The sequence below is a fragment of the Euphorbia lathyris genome, chromosome 9 (assembly GCF_963576675.1).
Source record: "Euphorbia lathyris chromosome 9, ddEupLath1.1, whole genome shotgun sequence".
Classification (NCBI taxonomy): domain Eukaryota; kingdom Viridiplantae; phylum Streptophyta; class Magnoliopsida; order Malpighiales; family Euphorbiaceae; genus Euphorbia; species Euphorbia lathyris.
Window position 1 is genome coordinate 19950540 of NC_088918.1, and position 18119 is coordinate 19968658.

The following is an 18119-nucleotide window of genomic DNA, read 5'->3' on the forward strand; positions in this document are numbered from 1 at the left end:
CAAATTGAAGTTGAGTTACCGTTCTAAGACAATCATATAAGTACAGGAACCAGTAATACATTTAACTATATGTATTAATATATTTGACCATGAGCAATGCATTCATAATACTGATACATCATTTTCCAACAATGAAAATCATGCAAACCCCCAACACCACCCCACCAGTAGTATTCACATGGATCTCGATGATCAAATTCATTTAACCATTTACTATTAGATTTAAACTGATTAAAATCTCAGGATGAGGATTCAAAGCATCCTAAAACTTAAATTTAATCACTCTAGATTTAACGATAAATGACCAAATTCAATTTGGTCATCAGGATCCAAGGAAGAAAGCAAAGAAATCAAGTTATCTTTCTATTCGAATGCGTCATATTCCCAAACTCGAATAAAAAGATAAGAAACTTGTTATTTGAATCGGGGTAGAGAAATGAGAAAGAGGAAGGAACGTGGGTAGAAACCGTTTCGAAAGGGGAAGATAGATGGCTGCCGATTTTGATCATCTGGACTTTAATGACTATATAGTATTTGATCATTCATTGTTAAATCTATGCTTAGTAAAATTCTAGTGTGGAGATCCAAAGCATCCTAATAGCTCAACAATTATTAATTTTAAAATGTTTGTAAAATTAGAGTGATAAACACATCGGCATAAAGATTAAGAATATGTCACGTGGCAAAATTGTCTACAAATTTATATATAGTAATAGATTAACAAAATTTTATTTTTAACTAGTCGAAAACCCGTGCGATACACGAGATATGAAAGATTTTTACAATTTAGATAAATAAATTTACATATTTTACTTTTGAATGATTTTATATTATATATTAATTGATAATTCAAATCAAACCAAATTAATTTTAAGAAAAAAATTATTACTTTTTTTATAAAATTTTAATTAAAGATAAATGGTGTATTTTTAAAAAAAATAAATGATTTATACTAATTAATATATATATTTTTTATATTAGTTTTTTTAATATAAAATAATAATTAAATTACGAAATAATATAAAATATGAGATAAGTTGGTCTGGGAAGATAGGTTGCAGCAGTCAACGCAGTCACTACAGATGGTGACGGGGCTTTATTTCAGGAAGAGGTTCATTGCGATTATCCGAAGTTCAGATAGAACTTTCATGGGATGTCACAGTGGTTTGTTCCCATTTATTACTGAAGCTATGGTAGTGGAGGTGCTAGCATTACGTGAAGCAATAAGTTGGACTATGCCTTTACATTGTGTCAACGTAGTCTTTAAAAGTGACACTAAGGAGTTGTAGATAACATCAATTCTGTAACGGAAGACTGGTTAGAATATGGTATTATTATTCAGGATTACAAGGTATTGTTAGTTAACAACCACAATTTTAGGATGTCATTTTCTTCTCTTCTAACGAACAAGGCTGCCCATATTGTTGCACGACATGTTCTTTTAATGTTAGTGAGTTATCATCTTTTTTCGATTCCCAATCGGTTAGTTAATTCTATCTGTAAAGATTTTTCCATTACTGGTCAATGAATTAGTACTTTATTGGGTAAATTACACCCATGACCACTGAACTTTATAAATTTTTACGATATGATCATTGAACTTTAAAATGTAATATAAAAGCTACTGAATTTTACACTTTGTTACATCTGTGACCACTAAACTTTAACTAACGCCTCAAAATGACACTTAATGACCTCAAAATGTAAAGTTTATTGACTTTTATATTACATTTTAAAGTTCAATGACCATATCATAAAAATTGGAAAAATTCAGTGACCACGAGTGTAATTTATGCTACTTTTATTTAAAAAAATCACATACTTGTACAGTTTGGGAAGAAGTTTTGATTTATAAAAAAAGAAGAATCTATTTCAACCAATATGCCATTAGGCACGGTCATACATAACATAGAAATCACACTTGGAAATGGTGAACAATTAGCTAGAGTTGTAAGTGATGTAGCAAAATTGATTGCAAAAGAGGGTAAATTAGCCACATTAAAATTACCTTATAGGGAGGTTCGTTTAATATCTAAAAACTGCTCAGCAACAGTCGGACAAGCAAGGAATACTGGGATGGAGTAGAAAAGTTTGGATAGAGCTGAGTCTAAATGTTGGCTAGATAAATGTCTTGTAGTAAGAGGAGTGATTATGAACCCTGTAGACTATCCGTATAGGGGGTGAAGGGGAGGGCCCCAATTGGTAGAAAACACGCAACCCCTTGGGTTTATCCTGCGCTTGGAAAAAAAGTAGAAAAATGAACAAATATAGCGATAATTTGATTCTTCGTTACCGTAATAAATTGGAGAAAAAATAGAATTTGTTTCTTCGTAAAAAAAATAGAAGAAATTAATTGTGACACGTTCACTAATAGATACAAAATACAATGTTATAAATACAATATAGAAAGACGTGCAATGTACATCTTTTCGAACACAAAAAATAATACTTCATCCATTCCTTTATATAGGTCATTCCATGGTATTTCACACAAATTAAAAAATATATTGGTTAAGTAAAATAAATTCTCTCTCATGTTACTATTGGGTAATAAGCATTGAAATATTAAAAAACACATATACTAATGTAAAAAGTTTAATATTTGGAATAAAAAATTCTAGAATGTCTTATATTTGGGAAAAAAAAAATTTACTAAAATAACCAATATAAAGAAATGTAGGGGTAATAATTTTTTTTTTTTGTTAAACCATCCGGTACTCCGAACCACATTGGCCGACTAATCCGGATTCGGGGCGGGTCCAAGGATTACGGTATTTAAACCCCTCTCAGTCGCCGTTGTGGGGGATCGATCCTGAGACCGCCCTACCAAGCGCAGCCCCACGCTTCTACTTAATTATACTATATTTAACGCCATATTTGCATATTTTCAAATCACTAATATCATGGTACCTCATGCATTCAAATTTCAAGGCATAGTTTTTCGTTGAAAATTCAATTATATATAATTTTATTTATTAAGTAGAAGAAATTAAAATTTTAAAATAATAAGGATTAACTAATAGTGATGATATTTGTTGAATGTTCCTTTGCAAGTGATCTTTGGCGAATAGCAGGTCTCCCAATACCACAAACTAATGGGATGAATTTTTCAGATTGGCTGTTGCAGGTAATTGGCGATCCGAATCTGGAGCTCATTGATAGACTTTGCTGCACATTAAAGACGATTTGGGATCACAGGAACAGAGTCTTGTGGCATATGTCATGGTGGTCGGCGGATACTAGCTGGCGACATGGAATTGATGAATTGCGGGATTGGAGGGCGTACCAACAAAGCCCGCAAGCCATACCACTTGTGTCTCCACGAACTCTGCTGGGAAGCATACAACATCAACACCAGGGAGTTTGTCGGTCAACCGTTACGTCTGCCGAAGCTGTGCCGCAGGGCCAGGCTGTCGCGAACAAAGACATGGAAGCCACCAGTAAGAGGGTCAGTGAAATGTAATGTCGACGGCGCCATTTTCAATGAAGTTGGAAGTTGCGGGATAGGCGCAGTGGTCAGAGATGATTCAGGTACATTTTTGTTCCGTAGTAGCAGCTGCATTGCTAGTACTAGAGAACCCAAAGTGATCTAGGCTTTAGCACTACGCACAAGTCTGATTTGGCTCGCTTCCCTGCACTTCACACATGTTGAGTTTGAATCAGATGCCAAACTTGTTATTGATGCAGTTCTTTCCAACAAAAAGGATATCTCGGAATTCGGAACGCTTATTAATGACTGCCGAGTTATTCTTGGTTCTAATCCTACTTTTTCAGTATCATATATTAGTCGTTTAGCGAATAGAGCTGCTCATTTGGTAGCTAGGCAGACTTATTCCAATGCTAGCGATTTCTTGTCTTCTGATATGTCGGTTTGGCTATCAAACGCTATTTTTGAGGATGCAAATCCTATTTATTTATGAAGTGATTCTTTGGGTTAAAAAAAACTAATAGTGATGATATAAAATAATAATAAGCAACAATTAGTAAAAAAATGATAGAAATCCGTTATGGATTGCTAATTTATAATCCATCCACGGATTATTTTTTCATTTTTTTTGTTTTGAATTACATGTTTACTTAGTTCATATTTTCTGGTTTTTTATCACCTCCTTCATTTTCTTCACTTTCTAGTTCATGTCCACATAGACACAATGGAGGCACATCTTTCTCTTTGTCGTTAATTTCTTCAACTCGTCATTGACCCGTCGTCTGACTTACAATAAAAATTAGAATTCTTTTTTATTTGTATTTACTAATGATTAAAAACCGAAATAAAAGGTTAACCGGCTGAAATAATTAATTAACCGATTAGTGATTAACTGAATTTAATAGACTAGTATATAATTAGTATTTTTAAGAAACCGACCGTATTAACCTTAATAGACTCGTTAACCGACTATCTGCACTCATACTCAATTCCATTAGTGGTTGATTGTATTGAATTGAATGTTAAAAAGCACTAATCAAAATCGATAAATTGCCATTGCCAGAACCCTTAAAACTAATAAATTTGTGTTACCTTTTATTCTCCACCTATCAGAATTTCCTCCTCGAAAGCCCTTCCAAAATCATGAACTACCTCCCACCAATTTCTGCTATAATCAAATCCAACGGTTCCAGTAACAAGACGATGAAAAACAGGTTTGTTTCTGCTATGCCCTCATTTTGTTTCTTCTGCAAACAATAGAATTCTGTGATTTTATTGAGACAAATTGAAGGTGAGTGAACATGGACTAATGGATCATTTAAAGCCTAATAGTACAGGTTATTTTGAATTTCCTAAACGAGTTTGGGGTTTTGAAGGGTCTTATTTTAACTTTAGCTATTTATTTGATTCCACCCAACTGTTTGTAGAAATGCGCCACTGAATCAACGCCCATAACATTTTTGAATTTATTTCCCCCAATTATGTCATTTGATAGCAGCATAGGTAATGTGTGGTAGACCATTGAGGTGATAGCTTTTCAATAATCCGCTTTGTTGCAATAGATCGGAGGCATTTGGTCTTCTTAGTTTGTGGATGAGAATGTTGAACAAATATTGTCATGTTGTTATTCTTCCACTCTCCACTCTCCGCTTATGTCTTTTCATATTTAAGCCTTCTGGGTTATGCTTATACTAGTACTTGATCACTTTGAGATATAGACAAAAAAAGATGATGAAAAACAGGTTTGTTTCTCCTACAGGAAGGAGGGGTCTTGATAGAAGGAATGCTAATGGAGGTTTGGTGTCCGGGGTAAGCATAATAGATGTGTTCTTTTTCCGGCCAAGGCGAGTGTGGTTGCTGAAGCTCTAGAAATGAATGATCAGCATTGGTACTCTCTCTTTTTCTGTGTCCGTTCACTTCTTGTCTATGATGCTTTAATTTTTATAATCTCTTAAATATGATTTATCTTGCTTCTGCAGGACAGTTCATGCGAAAGCTGCTAATGATTTGACTGTACAAATTGGGGATTCCATTTTTCAACTTCATCAGGTGCACTTCATATGTTCTCTATTGATTTTTTCAAGCCTTGATATTGTTGTATAACGGTCAACTGTCGATTGTCTTTCTTGAGCTCCCAGAACTTTTTATGTTGAGTTTAGGTCGTATTAGCTTTTGCATACACGAATTCATCATTCAATAAGCCAATTGACATGCATCTTAAGACTAATAGAGTGTTCTAAGATGCATGGAGTTCAATGCTTTTCCAGTAGCATGTTCCCTTATTTTTGTCCTGAATTACAATCTGTTCATTTCTAATTATTTCTGATTTTTCTTCTCTTCTGAGGATAATTTTGATAAGATTCCAACTAATGTCATTTATGGTAATTTCAGCTTGCCATGGTATCGAAAAGTGGATACTTGAATAGATTAGCATTCCACAGAGGAATTAATGAAGAGAAAAGTACGATGCCTAAGATCCAAATAGTCGATTTTCCAGACGGAGCTGAAATATTTCTGTCAGTCATGAATTTTGTGCTGGACATTTGTTGGAAATGAGTGATGATCTTCAACAAGGAAATCTTATTTCCAAGACTGAAACTTTCCTGAACTATTTACTGTTTGAATCATGGAAAGACATTTCAGATTCTTAGAAGCTGCGAGAACAATTCTTCATGGGCAAAGGAATTACAGATCTTGAGACGATGCTCAGAAGCCATTGCTTGGAAGGCATGCATAGATCCAAGAGCATTTACTTCCGCTGATGATGATGCATTTGTAGAGAACTTGCAGCATGGATGCGTAGCTGAAAATTGGTGGTTCGAAGATGTTTCTCGTCTTCGAATAGATCGTTTTCTCAAAACCATTGAATTGATTAAAAAAAGGGATGAAATCAGAACTTGTCGGACCATGTATAGCTCACTGGACAACAAAATGGCTTTCTCAAATTCATTTCGGACAACACAATCTGCCAAAACATCTAACGGAACAGCCACTAAGAGTTACAGCAGAAAGTTTGATTAAAGTACTCCCCGAGGAGAAAAATTCAGTTTCCTGCAATTTTCTTCTTCACCTCCTCAAGTTGGGAATGATGATAGAATCACTATTCTGCTTCAGATCTCTTAATCAAGAATTATGGCAATAATGATACGGTTGGGAAGATTGATTGATGAATATCTAACAACGATTGCTAGGGATGATAAGTGTTCAGCTGAATAGTTCTTATCGCTTTCTGAAGCAAAAGATGCAAGATATTGCAATGACACCCTCTACCGAGCCATAGACATGTATCTAAAGGTATTGTTTCACTTCTTAGTTCGAGTTGTTTACATTTAATTACACTTTATTAGGACAGAAATTTATATAGTTCTCCTGAATATATTCAGCTAGCAATTTGAGCTATCTTCAACTGACTGCACTCGACGAACTATGCAGGCACATCCTAAGCTTACAGAAGAAGAGAGAACAACAATATGCAGAGCTATGAACTATCTTAAATTGTCGGAAGAAGCTCGCCAACACGCATTGAAGAACGACAGATTACCCTCGTGTATCACAACGTGACTTATCCTTTTAGAACAAGTAAATATGCAAAATCAATGACGAGTTCTGGATCCAATTTTCGAAGAACAAAGACTCGCTGTTATCAGACTGCGTAAGGGTTTAGACGAGGGATGCATCACTCCCCGAAAAGAGATAAGACTAATGAAGCAAGAGGTTGAGAACATGAAGGTGAAATTAAATGCATGCAAATATGTAGAATGCAACTCCAGAAACAAGTAAAGGGGCACTTTATTTGTGGTGAAATCGTATATTTCTTCCCTGTTAAAGAATTCGACATCAAGAACATTTCTTGTGGGAAGATTGATGGATGAATATCTAACAATCGTTGCTAGGGATGATAAGCTTTCAGTTGAATAGTTCTTATCGCTTTCTGAAGCATTACCGAAAGATGCAATATATTGCAACAACACCCTCTACCGAGCCATAAACATGTATTTCAAGGTAAGGTTTCACTTCATAGTTGGAATTGTTTACATTTAATTGCACTTTATAACAACGGAAATTTATTTAGTTTTGCTGAATATGTTCGGTTAGCAATTTGAGCTATCCAAGTAGCATCACTTGTAGGCAAATCCAACCACTGAATTAACAGCTGAGGTGTGGCCTTGTTGTGAGTGTTGAGCACCTTTACTGGATGAATTGTAAAAGCTTCATCAATATATAAAATTGCTAAATCATTCAATTTTTCTTATGACGTGGATGGTCTCAAATAGTTTTTCAATAATCTTAACTTTGAAAAAAGTCTTTCAACGGATACAGCGGTCGCTGACCTAGTTAGGAGGATTCGAAAATCAATTGAAATATTTAGATAACCATCTACTGCTTTGACAAACTCAAGAATTTAAAATGCTGACATCAATACATTGGGCGAAGTAATTTGCAACACTCTCATTTCTTAAAAATATCATCTGCATCAACATGTGAAATATTATTATAAGAAAATGTAGTCATAAAATTGTGTTTTGATTGTTTAGGCTTGTAATTATTGTCGTTGCATCTTTTGAGATTTTAATTTTTGTATTCTTTTTTTATAAATTTTTTATTTTTGGCCGTTCCCTCCCTTGTGCTCTAGACGAGTGTTGCGATTTGTTTAGCCCTAGAATTATTTTCGTTGCCGTTACATTTTATGAATTATTTTCCCTCCCTTGCGCCCTAGACAGGTGCACCTCCTGCCCATGCCAGGCACGCCTTGCAAGAAGGGGGGCAACTGAAGCCTGTAAGCCACCTTCTCTATCTTCTCCACCACCTGGAATGGCCCATAATAAGAGTTATTTCTTTCCTTCAAAAAAAAAAAAGTAATTAACTTTTAGATTTATTTATTTATTTTTTTTTTTTTTGCAAATGAAGAGGCGGGTGCAGGCTGGTTTAGTTAATTATTTATATTTAAAGTTTTTTTATATATTAATCCTTATTTTTGTAATGTTATTTTAAAAAATTCTAAATTTTACCTGATTAACTCTGAAATGTATCCCCGAAGTATCCCACGTATCCCCCGCCTATACCCACTATCCCACGTATCCCCATAATTAAAGTAAAAAGTAAAAAAATGGATACTTGTTTTTCCGTATCAGTGAAGAAACTGATTTTGTTGATGAGGATGAAGAGCACAAGTTTCATGATCTAATGTTTTAGATGAGGAGTGTGATAGTGATGATGACGAGTGATGAATTTGGAGAGTTTTGATTAGGATTTAGTATTCAACTTTAGCTTTCTAATATGGTTTTTATTTTGCATTTTAAATTTTATTTAGGGTAAATTTCAAATAAAACCCATGTGGTTGTGGTTTACTTTTTGTCAAAACGAGGATTGAGGTTTTGCACTTTTAAGAAAACAAGGACCTTTTGGATTAATGCTATTAAAACCATCTTTAACGACCTGAAAATGAAAATTTTCAAGAATTAAATTGTTCAATGTCATATTTGCTATGGAACTACATTTTTTATTTTCGAAAATCATCTTTTTTGGAACTTTCTCTCTCTAAACATTAACTTTCTATCTCTTTAATAAACATCATCTAAATAATCTCAAAATAAAAAAATTGAAGAATTAAAGTTGCTTAGAATATTAGTTCTTAAAATATGTCATTTTGGTCAAGGGTGATTTTAATAGTATCAATCGAAAAAGTCCTTATTTTGCTAAAGTTGAAAACCCCAGTCATTACTTTGAAAAAAAGTAAATCACAGTCATTTATCTGAAAATTAGTGAAACCACAGAGGTTTTATTTGAAATTTATCCTTTTATTTATACTTAAGAATATTGTCATGATTTAACATTCATTGCATTTTTATGTTAGTTTTATCATTTTTGTTTTTTTTGTTAGTACGCCTTGTCTCGCTATGGTGCGCACCATCACCGTGCGCCATGCGCCAAGGCTCCAAGGCCCTTAGCACCAGAAGAAGAAGAATTAGAAAGAGAGAAGGGAGAAAAGATAGAAAGCAGAATTAATATTCTTCATTAAATTCAAGATAGATCTTACAGTGATAGGTATGACAGACTAATGACAGCTACCTTTAGCGAATAAGAGAAAACTAGCAGAATAACAGCTGTAAAAGACAAAATAACAAGCAATAAGAGCAACATTAGTCTAATCATTTGTTACCTTTAGCGAATATTGTCATGATTTAGCATTCGTTGCAACACCCTTAAGTTACAAAGAGGTGCCACCTAAGCACAAAAAACACTCATACAAAACACCTCACTCTAATCATTTGTTACTTCAAGATTTGATAGGGTCCACTTGTCATACAACTTTATACATTCATTCAATTAATATACAAAAAAAAAAAAAAACCTAATTATTTCGATACTTATTAATAATTTCATAAAATTATATATCCAATAAAATTAATTCAATACTTATTATTATTTCTCTAAAATTTAATAATTAAATAATTATTGACGAGCCTCCAACCGAGAAATCGGACAAACTATATAAAAAAATAAAATTAAACTTAAATCAAACAAATTTTTAGGAGTATAAATGCTTTGGTCGGATATATTCATGAGTATCCAATAAACTTAAATCAAATTTTTAGTTAAAAAAGGTCCACTTTTGAAGAGATTAAACTAATAAAAGTATACTGTAAAAAGCAAAAACAAAAACAAAACAAAAAAAAAAACTAATAAAAGTAGACCTGGCAATTTCCGTGTTCGTGTCGTGTCAGGTTTCGGGTTCGTGTCAAAACCTGTAACACGAACATGATACGAAAACGTTTCGTGTCACAAAATCAAAACACGAACACGACCTGCTCTTGACACGGTAAACACGACACGACACGAATTTTTTACACAACCAATTAAATTGACACGGCCTGACCTGCTAACACGACCTAACATGCTAACACGGCACCACCTGACCTGCTATTTTTATACTCTTTATATTTATACTCTAATAAATAAGAAAAGTCATGTCTATTTTTAACCTAGTTTATTATAATTTTTAATTTTTTTAATTTCTTTAATTAAATTTCGGGTCAGTTTCGTGTTTTCGGGTTGACACGAAAATTAACGTGTCATTTCGTGTCGTGTCAACTTTCGTGTCGTGTCATAAAACCCTAAACACTAACACTAAAAAAGCATGTCGTGTTCGTGTCGTGTCATCGGGTCGTGTGTTCGCTTTGCCGGGTCTAAATAAAAGTATCAATTATGGAATATTTGGTGTGCATTGAAGTGGCGGACAGTGCATTAAAGTATGTTGCCAAGCGCTGCATGTGGCCCGTACGCCAGCGTGAATGTTAATTGTCAATTTTGGCCCGGAAAATTGTTTGTTACCTCTGTTGGTAACTTACTAATATTGGTAACTTAGTGGTTGGTGCTACAAACTTGTGTTAGTTACAAACTTGTAACACCATTAGAGGTTCTCTAATTAAGTAAGTATTAATTAATCCCAAATAATTAATTAAGCACGTAGCTGCTGATGTACGTAACATGCATCACTCCCCGGAAAGAGATAGGACTAATGAAGCAAGAGGTTGAGAACATGAAAGTCCAACTAAATGCATTGCAAATGTGTAGAATGCAACTCCAGAAACAAGTAAAGGGGCACTTTATTTGTGGAGGAATCTAGCTTCTGTAAGTAAAAACATTGTACAATAGCATTTTGGTATATCCATTTTCGTTCTTTTTTACTTTTCTGCTTCAGAAAATTCTAAGCGTTGCTGATTTGTTGGAAGTTCGTAATAACACCAGAAGGTTACAGATGAAACGTACTAAGAGTTACTATACAAGTAATCTGTCAAAATAGGACATATCCAGCAAGAAACGTACCAACAACTCATAAGAGTTGGGGTATGGTCAAATTCTATAGTTGTTTAAATATGAGTTATGGTAACTACAGCAAGATAAAGAAAGAACATTATACTACCACATAAGCATTTTATCATTGTAAGAGAGAATGTATCTATAAAAAAAACTCTGGTTTTCGTCCTTTGTTACCATTATAAGCATTCTCTGCAACAAACATGAGTGAAAGAATAAGAAATGGTGAAGAAGAAGAAATCTTACAACTGATAGTATGTATTGGGACAGCTTAAACGTTTGTCCTTTGTTAGAGAATGGCCTAGTCCATTGGTAGGGAGATAATGGAAGGCATGAGTGGACGGTAGTTTGGGTAATAGGCTGAGTATAAGTAGGAGTTGTTTATTAGTTTTTGGGTAATAAATTTTAGTCATTATTTTACTGTCAATGGTAGTCATTAACTCAATTGTTGGTAGCAAAAAGTGGGCGGCAAAATTGCCGCCCAAATGCAGACCAAAATGTGGGTCATTACTTATTTGGGTCATTATGTTTACGTCTAACATTATTTTAACTACTACATATTAGACAGCTCACTTTGTTTTATTTGACAGGGAAAAATGAGCTGTCTAAAGTGTTATTTGTTTTATGGAGAAAATGAGCTCCACTATCTTCTTGGCCTTGGGAGAGCTTTGGGATGTATAAGGTAAGCATTAGTTTCAGTTAATTAAGTGTGATTTGATTATTATTAATTAGGGTCTAATTAATTTGTGGTATCATGTGTTTTTGATGAAGTATCTACTTTATGGACCTCTAATTGGAAAGGCAATTCATAGTTTCATGGAAGAAGATAGAATCAAGAATAAATGGTTTATTCATAATCTTATCTTTTGTGCTCTTAGAGGACTTATTTATTGTGCGTGGAGTTCATTTGTTAACATGATTTTCCTCACTTTGAACCGTCGGATTAATCAACAAGGCTATGACTTCAAGCAGATTGATTAAGAGTGGGTGATAATTATATTTTTAATTGGGTCTCTTTAATTTGTTTTTATGCAATTAAGTACCACTAGATGTAGCTAGTGGTGTGGACTTGAACAAGGAACTATAATGGCAAAATTACTTGAGTTTGGTGATGTTGATGTTGTTTATACCAACTAGAACTAATCAGATCCTTGACTGTGACTTCTGGAACATCAAAATTGGGGTTTTGGAACAAAAAATAACTAATATGTTGTTTATCCTTTCATTTGATAAAAAATTGATTTAACTAATCAGATCCTTGACTGTGATTTAAGGTAAGCTACAGGTAGTGGGGTTTATTGACAGTTTGTTTGTTTGTAATGTTTTAAATCTTAAGGTTCTAGAGTCATTAAATGTGAGTGAAAACTCTACGTCGTAGTGCTCTATAGCTTTATTATCTTTTTGATAATTTTCACATGATAGTCCTTGTTTTGTGCCTATAAACTAATTGTCAGTTTTTTTGTGTTCTTACGGGACGTTTGGTATTCTATTGGGATAGGGATAAAGATAAATGGTTGGGATAAGGATAAAAATATGATAGTCGAGAATTATTATTCAATGTTTGTTATGTGAGATATGGATAGGGATAAAATAATACATTTTACTATTTTAAGCTTATTTAAACTATATAACATTAATTTGAAGGATAAGATGGAATTTACATCCTATTAAAATCGCAGGAGCTTATCCCACCTCCTTATACCACTCTCATCTTGGGTATAGGATTTGAGGGATAAGAGGCTTATCCCTCATATGTCTCACTCTTCTATCTCCCAAACAAACACGGGATAACTTATCTCGTGTTTCTTTATCCCTATCCCACCTCCTATATCCCTTCTAACAAACATCCCGTTAGTAATCATGTTCTTAAAATTATGTTACAAGATCTAGTAATAAAGTTTATAACCTGTGGTTAGATCTTATGCATATTGCATAATGATACTAGTATCCTATGACTTAATACAGTGTGTTTGACTTAGTTATTTATCAAACCGATGAATTTTGGTCTTTCGGTCTATTAGGTTTGGTTTCGGTCTTAAATATTGCAATATATCGACAATATGGGTCGATTCGGTTTCTATACTTACAATTGGGATATGATGAAAACTTTATCCAATTTTCAATTGATAGTTGCAATTTTATCTAAGCATTACACCAATTACAATTTTGATAATCAATTGTTTTTTTCTCAAAGCTTTTCATTTGTAAAAATATGAAGCTTGATATAAGCAAGCATTGCTAAATTATATTTCCATGCTTGAACTCTGAGGGGGCGTTTGGTTTGGGGTCTTTAGGAATGGGAATGGGAATGGGAATGGGAGGGTTTCATTCCCTTTGTTCTTGTTTGTTTACAAAAAAAAACTCATTCCCTTTACCCACTTTAGGTTAAGCCATTACCTCATTCCCTCTAGGGAATTGGATTCCCTTCACCCCATTCCCTTTCCTAAACATATCCAAACACATAGGGTTATTCATTTCCTTTCCTTTAGTTTCCCTTTCTTGATTCTTTTTCCCTTACCCCCTGTGAACCGAACGCCCTCTGAACTAATTATAATTAGATGAAAGAGTGACTATTTGTTGTAATCATGATACAAAAAATTACGAAGTTTGGATTAAAATTGCATAAAATTTAGGGATAAGGTACAAAAATACCCCTAACTTAGACAGTCAAGAGCAATATTACTCCTAACGTTAAAAATGGTACAATTAAGGACCTAACGTTGACAACTTGGTCCAATTTTAACCACACTAACAGATTTCCTTTTGGCATACTTAAGATTCCGTTTGCCAGAGAAATAAATTTAGGCTCCACATATAAAATAACACCAAATGTAGGGTTAACGTTTAAAAAAGAGTACCAATTTAGTCTCAATAATGGAACGTGAGACGTCATTCATATTACTCGGTTAAGTTCTTATTTCTCTGTCCACGTATAATTGTTTTCCAGCTTAATAAATTCCATGGGAATAAAATAGCTAACTGTCCTTTACAGAAGCTGTCGAATGAAGTCCATGCAGGTGGGTCTGTGAGGCTACAAATAATTGCTTAGGAAAAACTTGAAAAAGAAAAAAAAAAACTTTTCGTGAAAAGCTCCGAAACTCAGCTATTTCCAAAGAAGCTAAAAATTGATGTTTCTTAAATCGAACCAAACACTCTATTTTCTACCGTTTAGAGTAAAACGCTAAACATTGATCCGAAAAGCTGAAACAAACCCTATAGTTTTAGAAAATATTATATTTTCTATATATAAAAAAGAAAAAGAAAATGTACAATTTTTTTTTTAAAAAGAAGGAAAAAAAGAAAATGTACTAAATAAAGAAAAAAAAATTGAAAAGCCCAGCCTGTACTTGTATTTTAACTTTTCTCTTGAGTCTTTCATTGCTTATATCGCTGTCTTCTTCAAGCCTCCATAGCTGCAACCACCACAAACTCCCCCAAAATCTAGGGTTTCTGGTCTGGTGGCCCTTACCAAATTACATCGAAACTGCTAATTTCAAGTTTTAAGGTACAAATCTCCATTTTCACTATCATTTATTTTTTGTTCGTTTATTTATATTATATTTTTTGCCCTGTACCATGTCCACAAACAATCTTGAGAGTTCCAGTGTAACAATGAAAATCCGCGTATCAGTTTACCTTTTTCTACTGCACAATTCCTTTTCATATAGCTAGGCTTTCGCTTTCATGGTTGTCCCTCACTCCCCAAATTTTACCTGGATCTGCAGGATTAGACACGCTTTTCTTCATTTATTGTCACTCTTATCTATATTTATGCTTGGATCTAAATCTTTGGAGTTCTGGCTTTTGTTTTGCAGACTCTTGATTATGTAGTTTACATATGACGAAAGCTGCAACTGCGCCTGAAAGGTATTTTAGCTTTCTGTAGAGTGCTTTATGAACTTCTTGAATTATTTTCTTAAAAGTGTTATAGTATTATATGCTCATCACTAATTCTGAAAGGCATGATGAAGATTTGTTTATGTGTAAGGATGAACCTAATTGGATTGACTGACTAGCATTTATCAAAATTTATTCGATTGATATGTGCAAGATTCATCTTAACAATCAGTCGATTAATGAACAAAGCAAAAGTTTTGGTGTTTTCAAAAGTTTTTATATTACTGTAGAATTTACTGATTAAGCAATAGATTTTTCAAAAAGAAATATAATTCAATCAGTAGCATTGAATAGTAAAATCTAAATTTTTTGTTCATTGAAAAGAAGATGGAAATAGATAGAAAGAAATAAAAATGGGAACATGGTTACGAAGCTCCATATAAAGATGCTGCAGAGCCATGTAAAATTGGAAGGTCTATCTTTGGAACCTATATGTGCATAGCCATGTAAAATTGGTAGTATAAATCGAATTGTTTATGATATTTGCTCTTCTTTAATAGATGGAATTGCTTTGCCATAATGCAGGTCATTTTCTGATTCTCCTTCATCAACTGTTGAGGATCGGTATGCGGTTAATGTTATTGATCTACCTGGTGTAAGTGCCGTTGCATTGCTCTTGTACATCATGTATATCAATGACCAGATAAACATGTTCCCTATCCTTTTCTTAAGTGTTTGACTTTGGAACATCAACTTTAGTGATCAGGTTCCTCAAAATTCACATGAATGATGCATCTTTTGGTATTATTATTCCCTATTGATTAGCTTTGTGGAAAATACCAGAAAGGATGCAGTAAGAAACATTTTGATAGACCATGTGCGAGTTGTGTTGTCATGAGATACTATTGAAGTACCATTTGTTCTTTGCTTTTATTTGTCAGCTTTTGTAACCAATTATGTGCCTCTCTTCTCTCCAATTGAAGCTGTATAATTTTTCTTGTTTGTAGGGAATTAAGAAAACTCTTGTTTTGAGAGAGATTCCCCAAGATGGCATTAAGAAGCTTCTGTACAATAAAGAGTCATTGGCATCATGTGATATAGTAGTATTCGTCCATGACAGGTAAATAAGAGGTGCCTGTTCATTTTAGTCATGATTACAGAGTGGTGGTGGTTGGTATAATAATTGGCCATAAGATTTGAAACCTTTTGGGATTGAGTGAGTTAAAATCTTTTCACGAAACACGTTGAGATGCTTCCCAAAGAAAGATGATGCAACCAGTTTTACTTTTCTAGTACAGCAGAATCATTTGTATATTAAAGGTTATTGTTATTATTGCAGCTCCGACGAGTTCTCATGGAGGAGAGCAACTGAATTGCTTGTGGAAGTTGCCGGCCATGGTGAGGACACTGGCTATGAAGTCCCATGCTTAATTGTTGCAGCTAAAGATGATCTAAATTCATTTCCAATGGCAATACAAGAATCTACAAGGGTATATACTTTCTTCATTGCTTCTATTATCTCTTGGTTTCAAAGTGCATTAATTTCAAATTTTTCTTTCTTTTGGCAACAGCTTGACTTTGTAAAAAATTTCAGTCATTCTTATGTGTAAGCAGTGTTTTTTCATTGTTTTTAAAGCCATTTTAAAAGTATACTGATTTTTCTGAATGGTATTCTAGTATTCCCTGAATTCTATATTTGATCTATTATTGGTTTATGAGATTATGTGTATGTGTTTATGAGTTTGAGTTTGCGTGAGTTTGAGTTTTGATTCTCTATTATCCTTCAACTGAATTCGAAAAAAACATTATGCAGAAGTTTCTTGCTGCAAGTTTGGTCTGGGAGCACATTTGTCAACAAAAAAGATATTCTAGCGATTATTGCAGAATGTTGCCGGCGAGGACTCTCTTCTCAGACTGGAGGTGATCCGACGATGTCCGAGGCGTACTGGAGGAGAAAGGGGGACAGGTGTACGATGGTGATTTCAGGGAGTGATTTGATGAGTTACTTCAGTAACGCCAGGAATATATGTTGGTTACGATGGTGATTTCAGGGAGTGATTTGATGAGTTACTTCAGTAACGCCGGGAATATATGCTGCTTTTTAGAGCCAACGCTTGTTGGTGTGATCAAGCAGCTGCATCGGACAGTTGGAAATGCAGTAGCAGATGATCGGTACGTCATGGTGGGAACAGGCCTTCAGCACCAACTGACTTATTTCTATCAGGATGAAGAATGAGAGCCAGTTTCCTATAATGTTTGCGGATTGTGTCATCATCAGCTGACGGTTCTACACCAAGAATTCTATACCAATTTATTTCCCCATTTGTTCTTTGCTTGGAAGAGATAAACACTCCAAGCGTTAATCGAAACCGATGTGGAAGGCATACATCTGCATCGTGGTTATTGTTAAATTTGTAGAATAACTGAGCATTTTCAACTTGTGAGTTCCTATTCATTTGAGATATTAAATTTGTTTTGGATGATAAAGCTTAGATTTTGGCTGTAAATTTCCACTGATTTCTGCAGAATTCTTATTGCTTTGAGCTAGTAGGACTTTTATATTGTGATTGTGGCAGCCAGCATTAGACTCATTTGACTGCAGCTACTCATAGGTGAAGATTCCACAGTAGAACTCGTAAAAGGAATGCCTTGAGGGTCAAAATAGTCCATGAAATTATCTGATCACTTTTGTTGGAATTTTAGGTATCAATTCAGAATTCATCTTAAAAAATAGATTTTAGAAGTTTAAGAAAAAGAAATATTGAGCAATTTCAGCAATGGGATTTATTTAATATTCATAGTGCTATAACATATATAATCATACTCAATTGGATGGAATTTCTAAATAGTTATACACTGATTAATTGAATGCTAAAAGCTTTACATCAAAATCAATTGTGATGATCAAATTGTAAACCGGATGATCAAACTGTAAACCGGGAAAGGTAAAAACACTAAACTGCTATCGTTTTTGTATACTTGTATGCAAGGAAGATAAAGAATCACCAAATGACATGAAACAAAATGAAGAAATGTG

The 18119-nt window shown here is 33.9% G+C and overlaps 2 protein-coding genes across 2 annotated transcripts; both read left to right on the plus strand.

The window, feature by feature from the left end:
- The first annotated feature begins 3025 nt into the window (after window positions 1-3025).
- LOC136207281 (coleoptile phototropism protein 1-like) lies at window positions 3026-12357 on the plus strand. The gene is given in 15 exon segments (XM_065998568.1): window positions 3026-3448; window positions 5123-5234; window positions 5237-5315; window positions 5407-5476; window positions 5819-5939; window positions 5942-6062; window positions 6064-6303; window positions 6305-6520; window positions 6522-6578; window positions 6580-6721; window positions 6860-7013; window positions 7016-7064; window positions 7066-7429; window positions 11836-11927; window positions 12017-12357. Coding segments are annotated over 13 exon segments (1926 nt in total). The 3' UTR covers window positions 7208-7429; window positions 11836-11927; window positions 12017-12357.
- Window positions 12358-14592: 2235 nt separating this feature from the next.
- On the plus strand, window positions 14593-17610 carry LOC136205799 (mitochondrial Rho GTPase 1-like). The gene is made up of 6 exons (XM_065996591.1): window positions 14593-14750; window positions 15061-15112; window positions 15668-15737; window positions 16090-16202; window positions 16422-16572; window positions 16896-17610. Exons 2-6 carry the CDS (start codon window positions 15084-15086, stop codon window positions 17004-17006), a joined length of 474 nt encoding a protein of 157 aa, XP_065852663.1. The 5' UTR covers window positions 14593-14750; window positions 15061-15083; the 3' UTR covers window positions 17007-17610.
- The last annotated feature ends 509 nt before the right edge of the window (window positions 17611-18119 follow it).

What these genes read in the sequence shown, in the direction of transcription:
- LOC136205799 (XM_065996591.1), top strand. Translation starts at nt 15,084, where the DNA reads ATGACGAAAGCTGCAACTGCGCCTGAAAG. An exon ending in GCTGCAACTGCGCCTGAAAG is followed by an intron (nt 15,113 to 15,667) that starts GTATTTTAGCTT and finishes GCCATAATGCAG; the next exon opens with GTCATTTTCTGATTCTCCTT. An exon ending in ATGTTATTGATCTACCTGGT is followed by an intron (nt 15,738 to 16,089) that starts GTAAGTGCCGTT and finishes TCTTGTTTGTAG; the next exon opens with GGAATTAAGAAAACTCTTGT.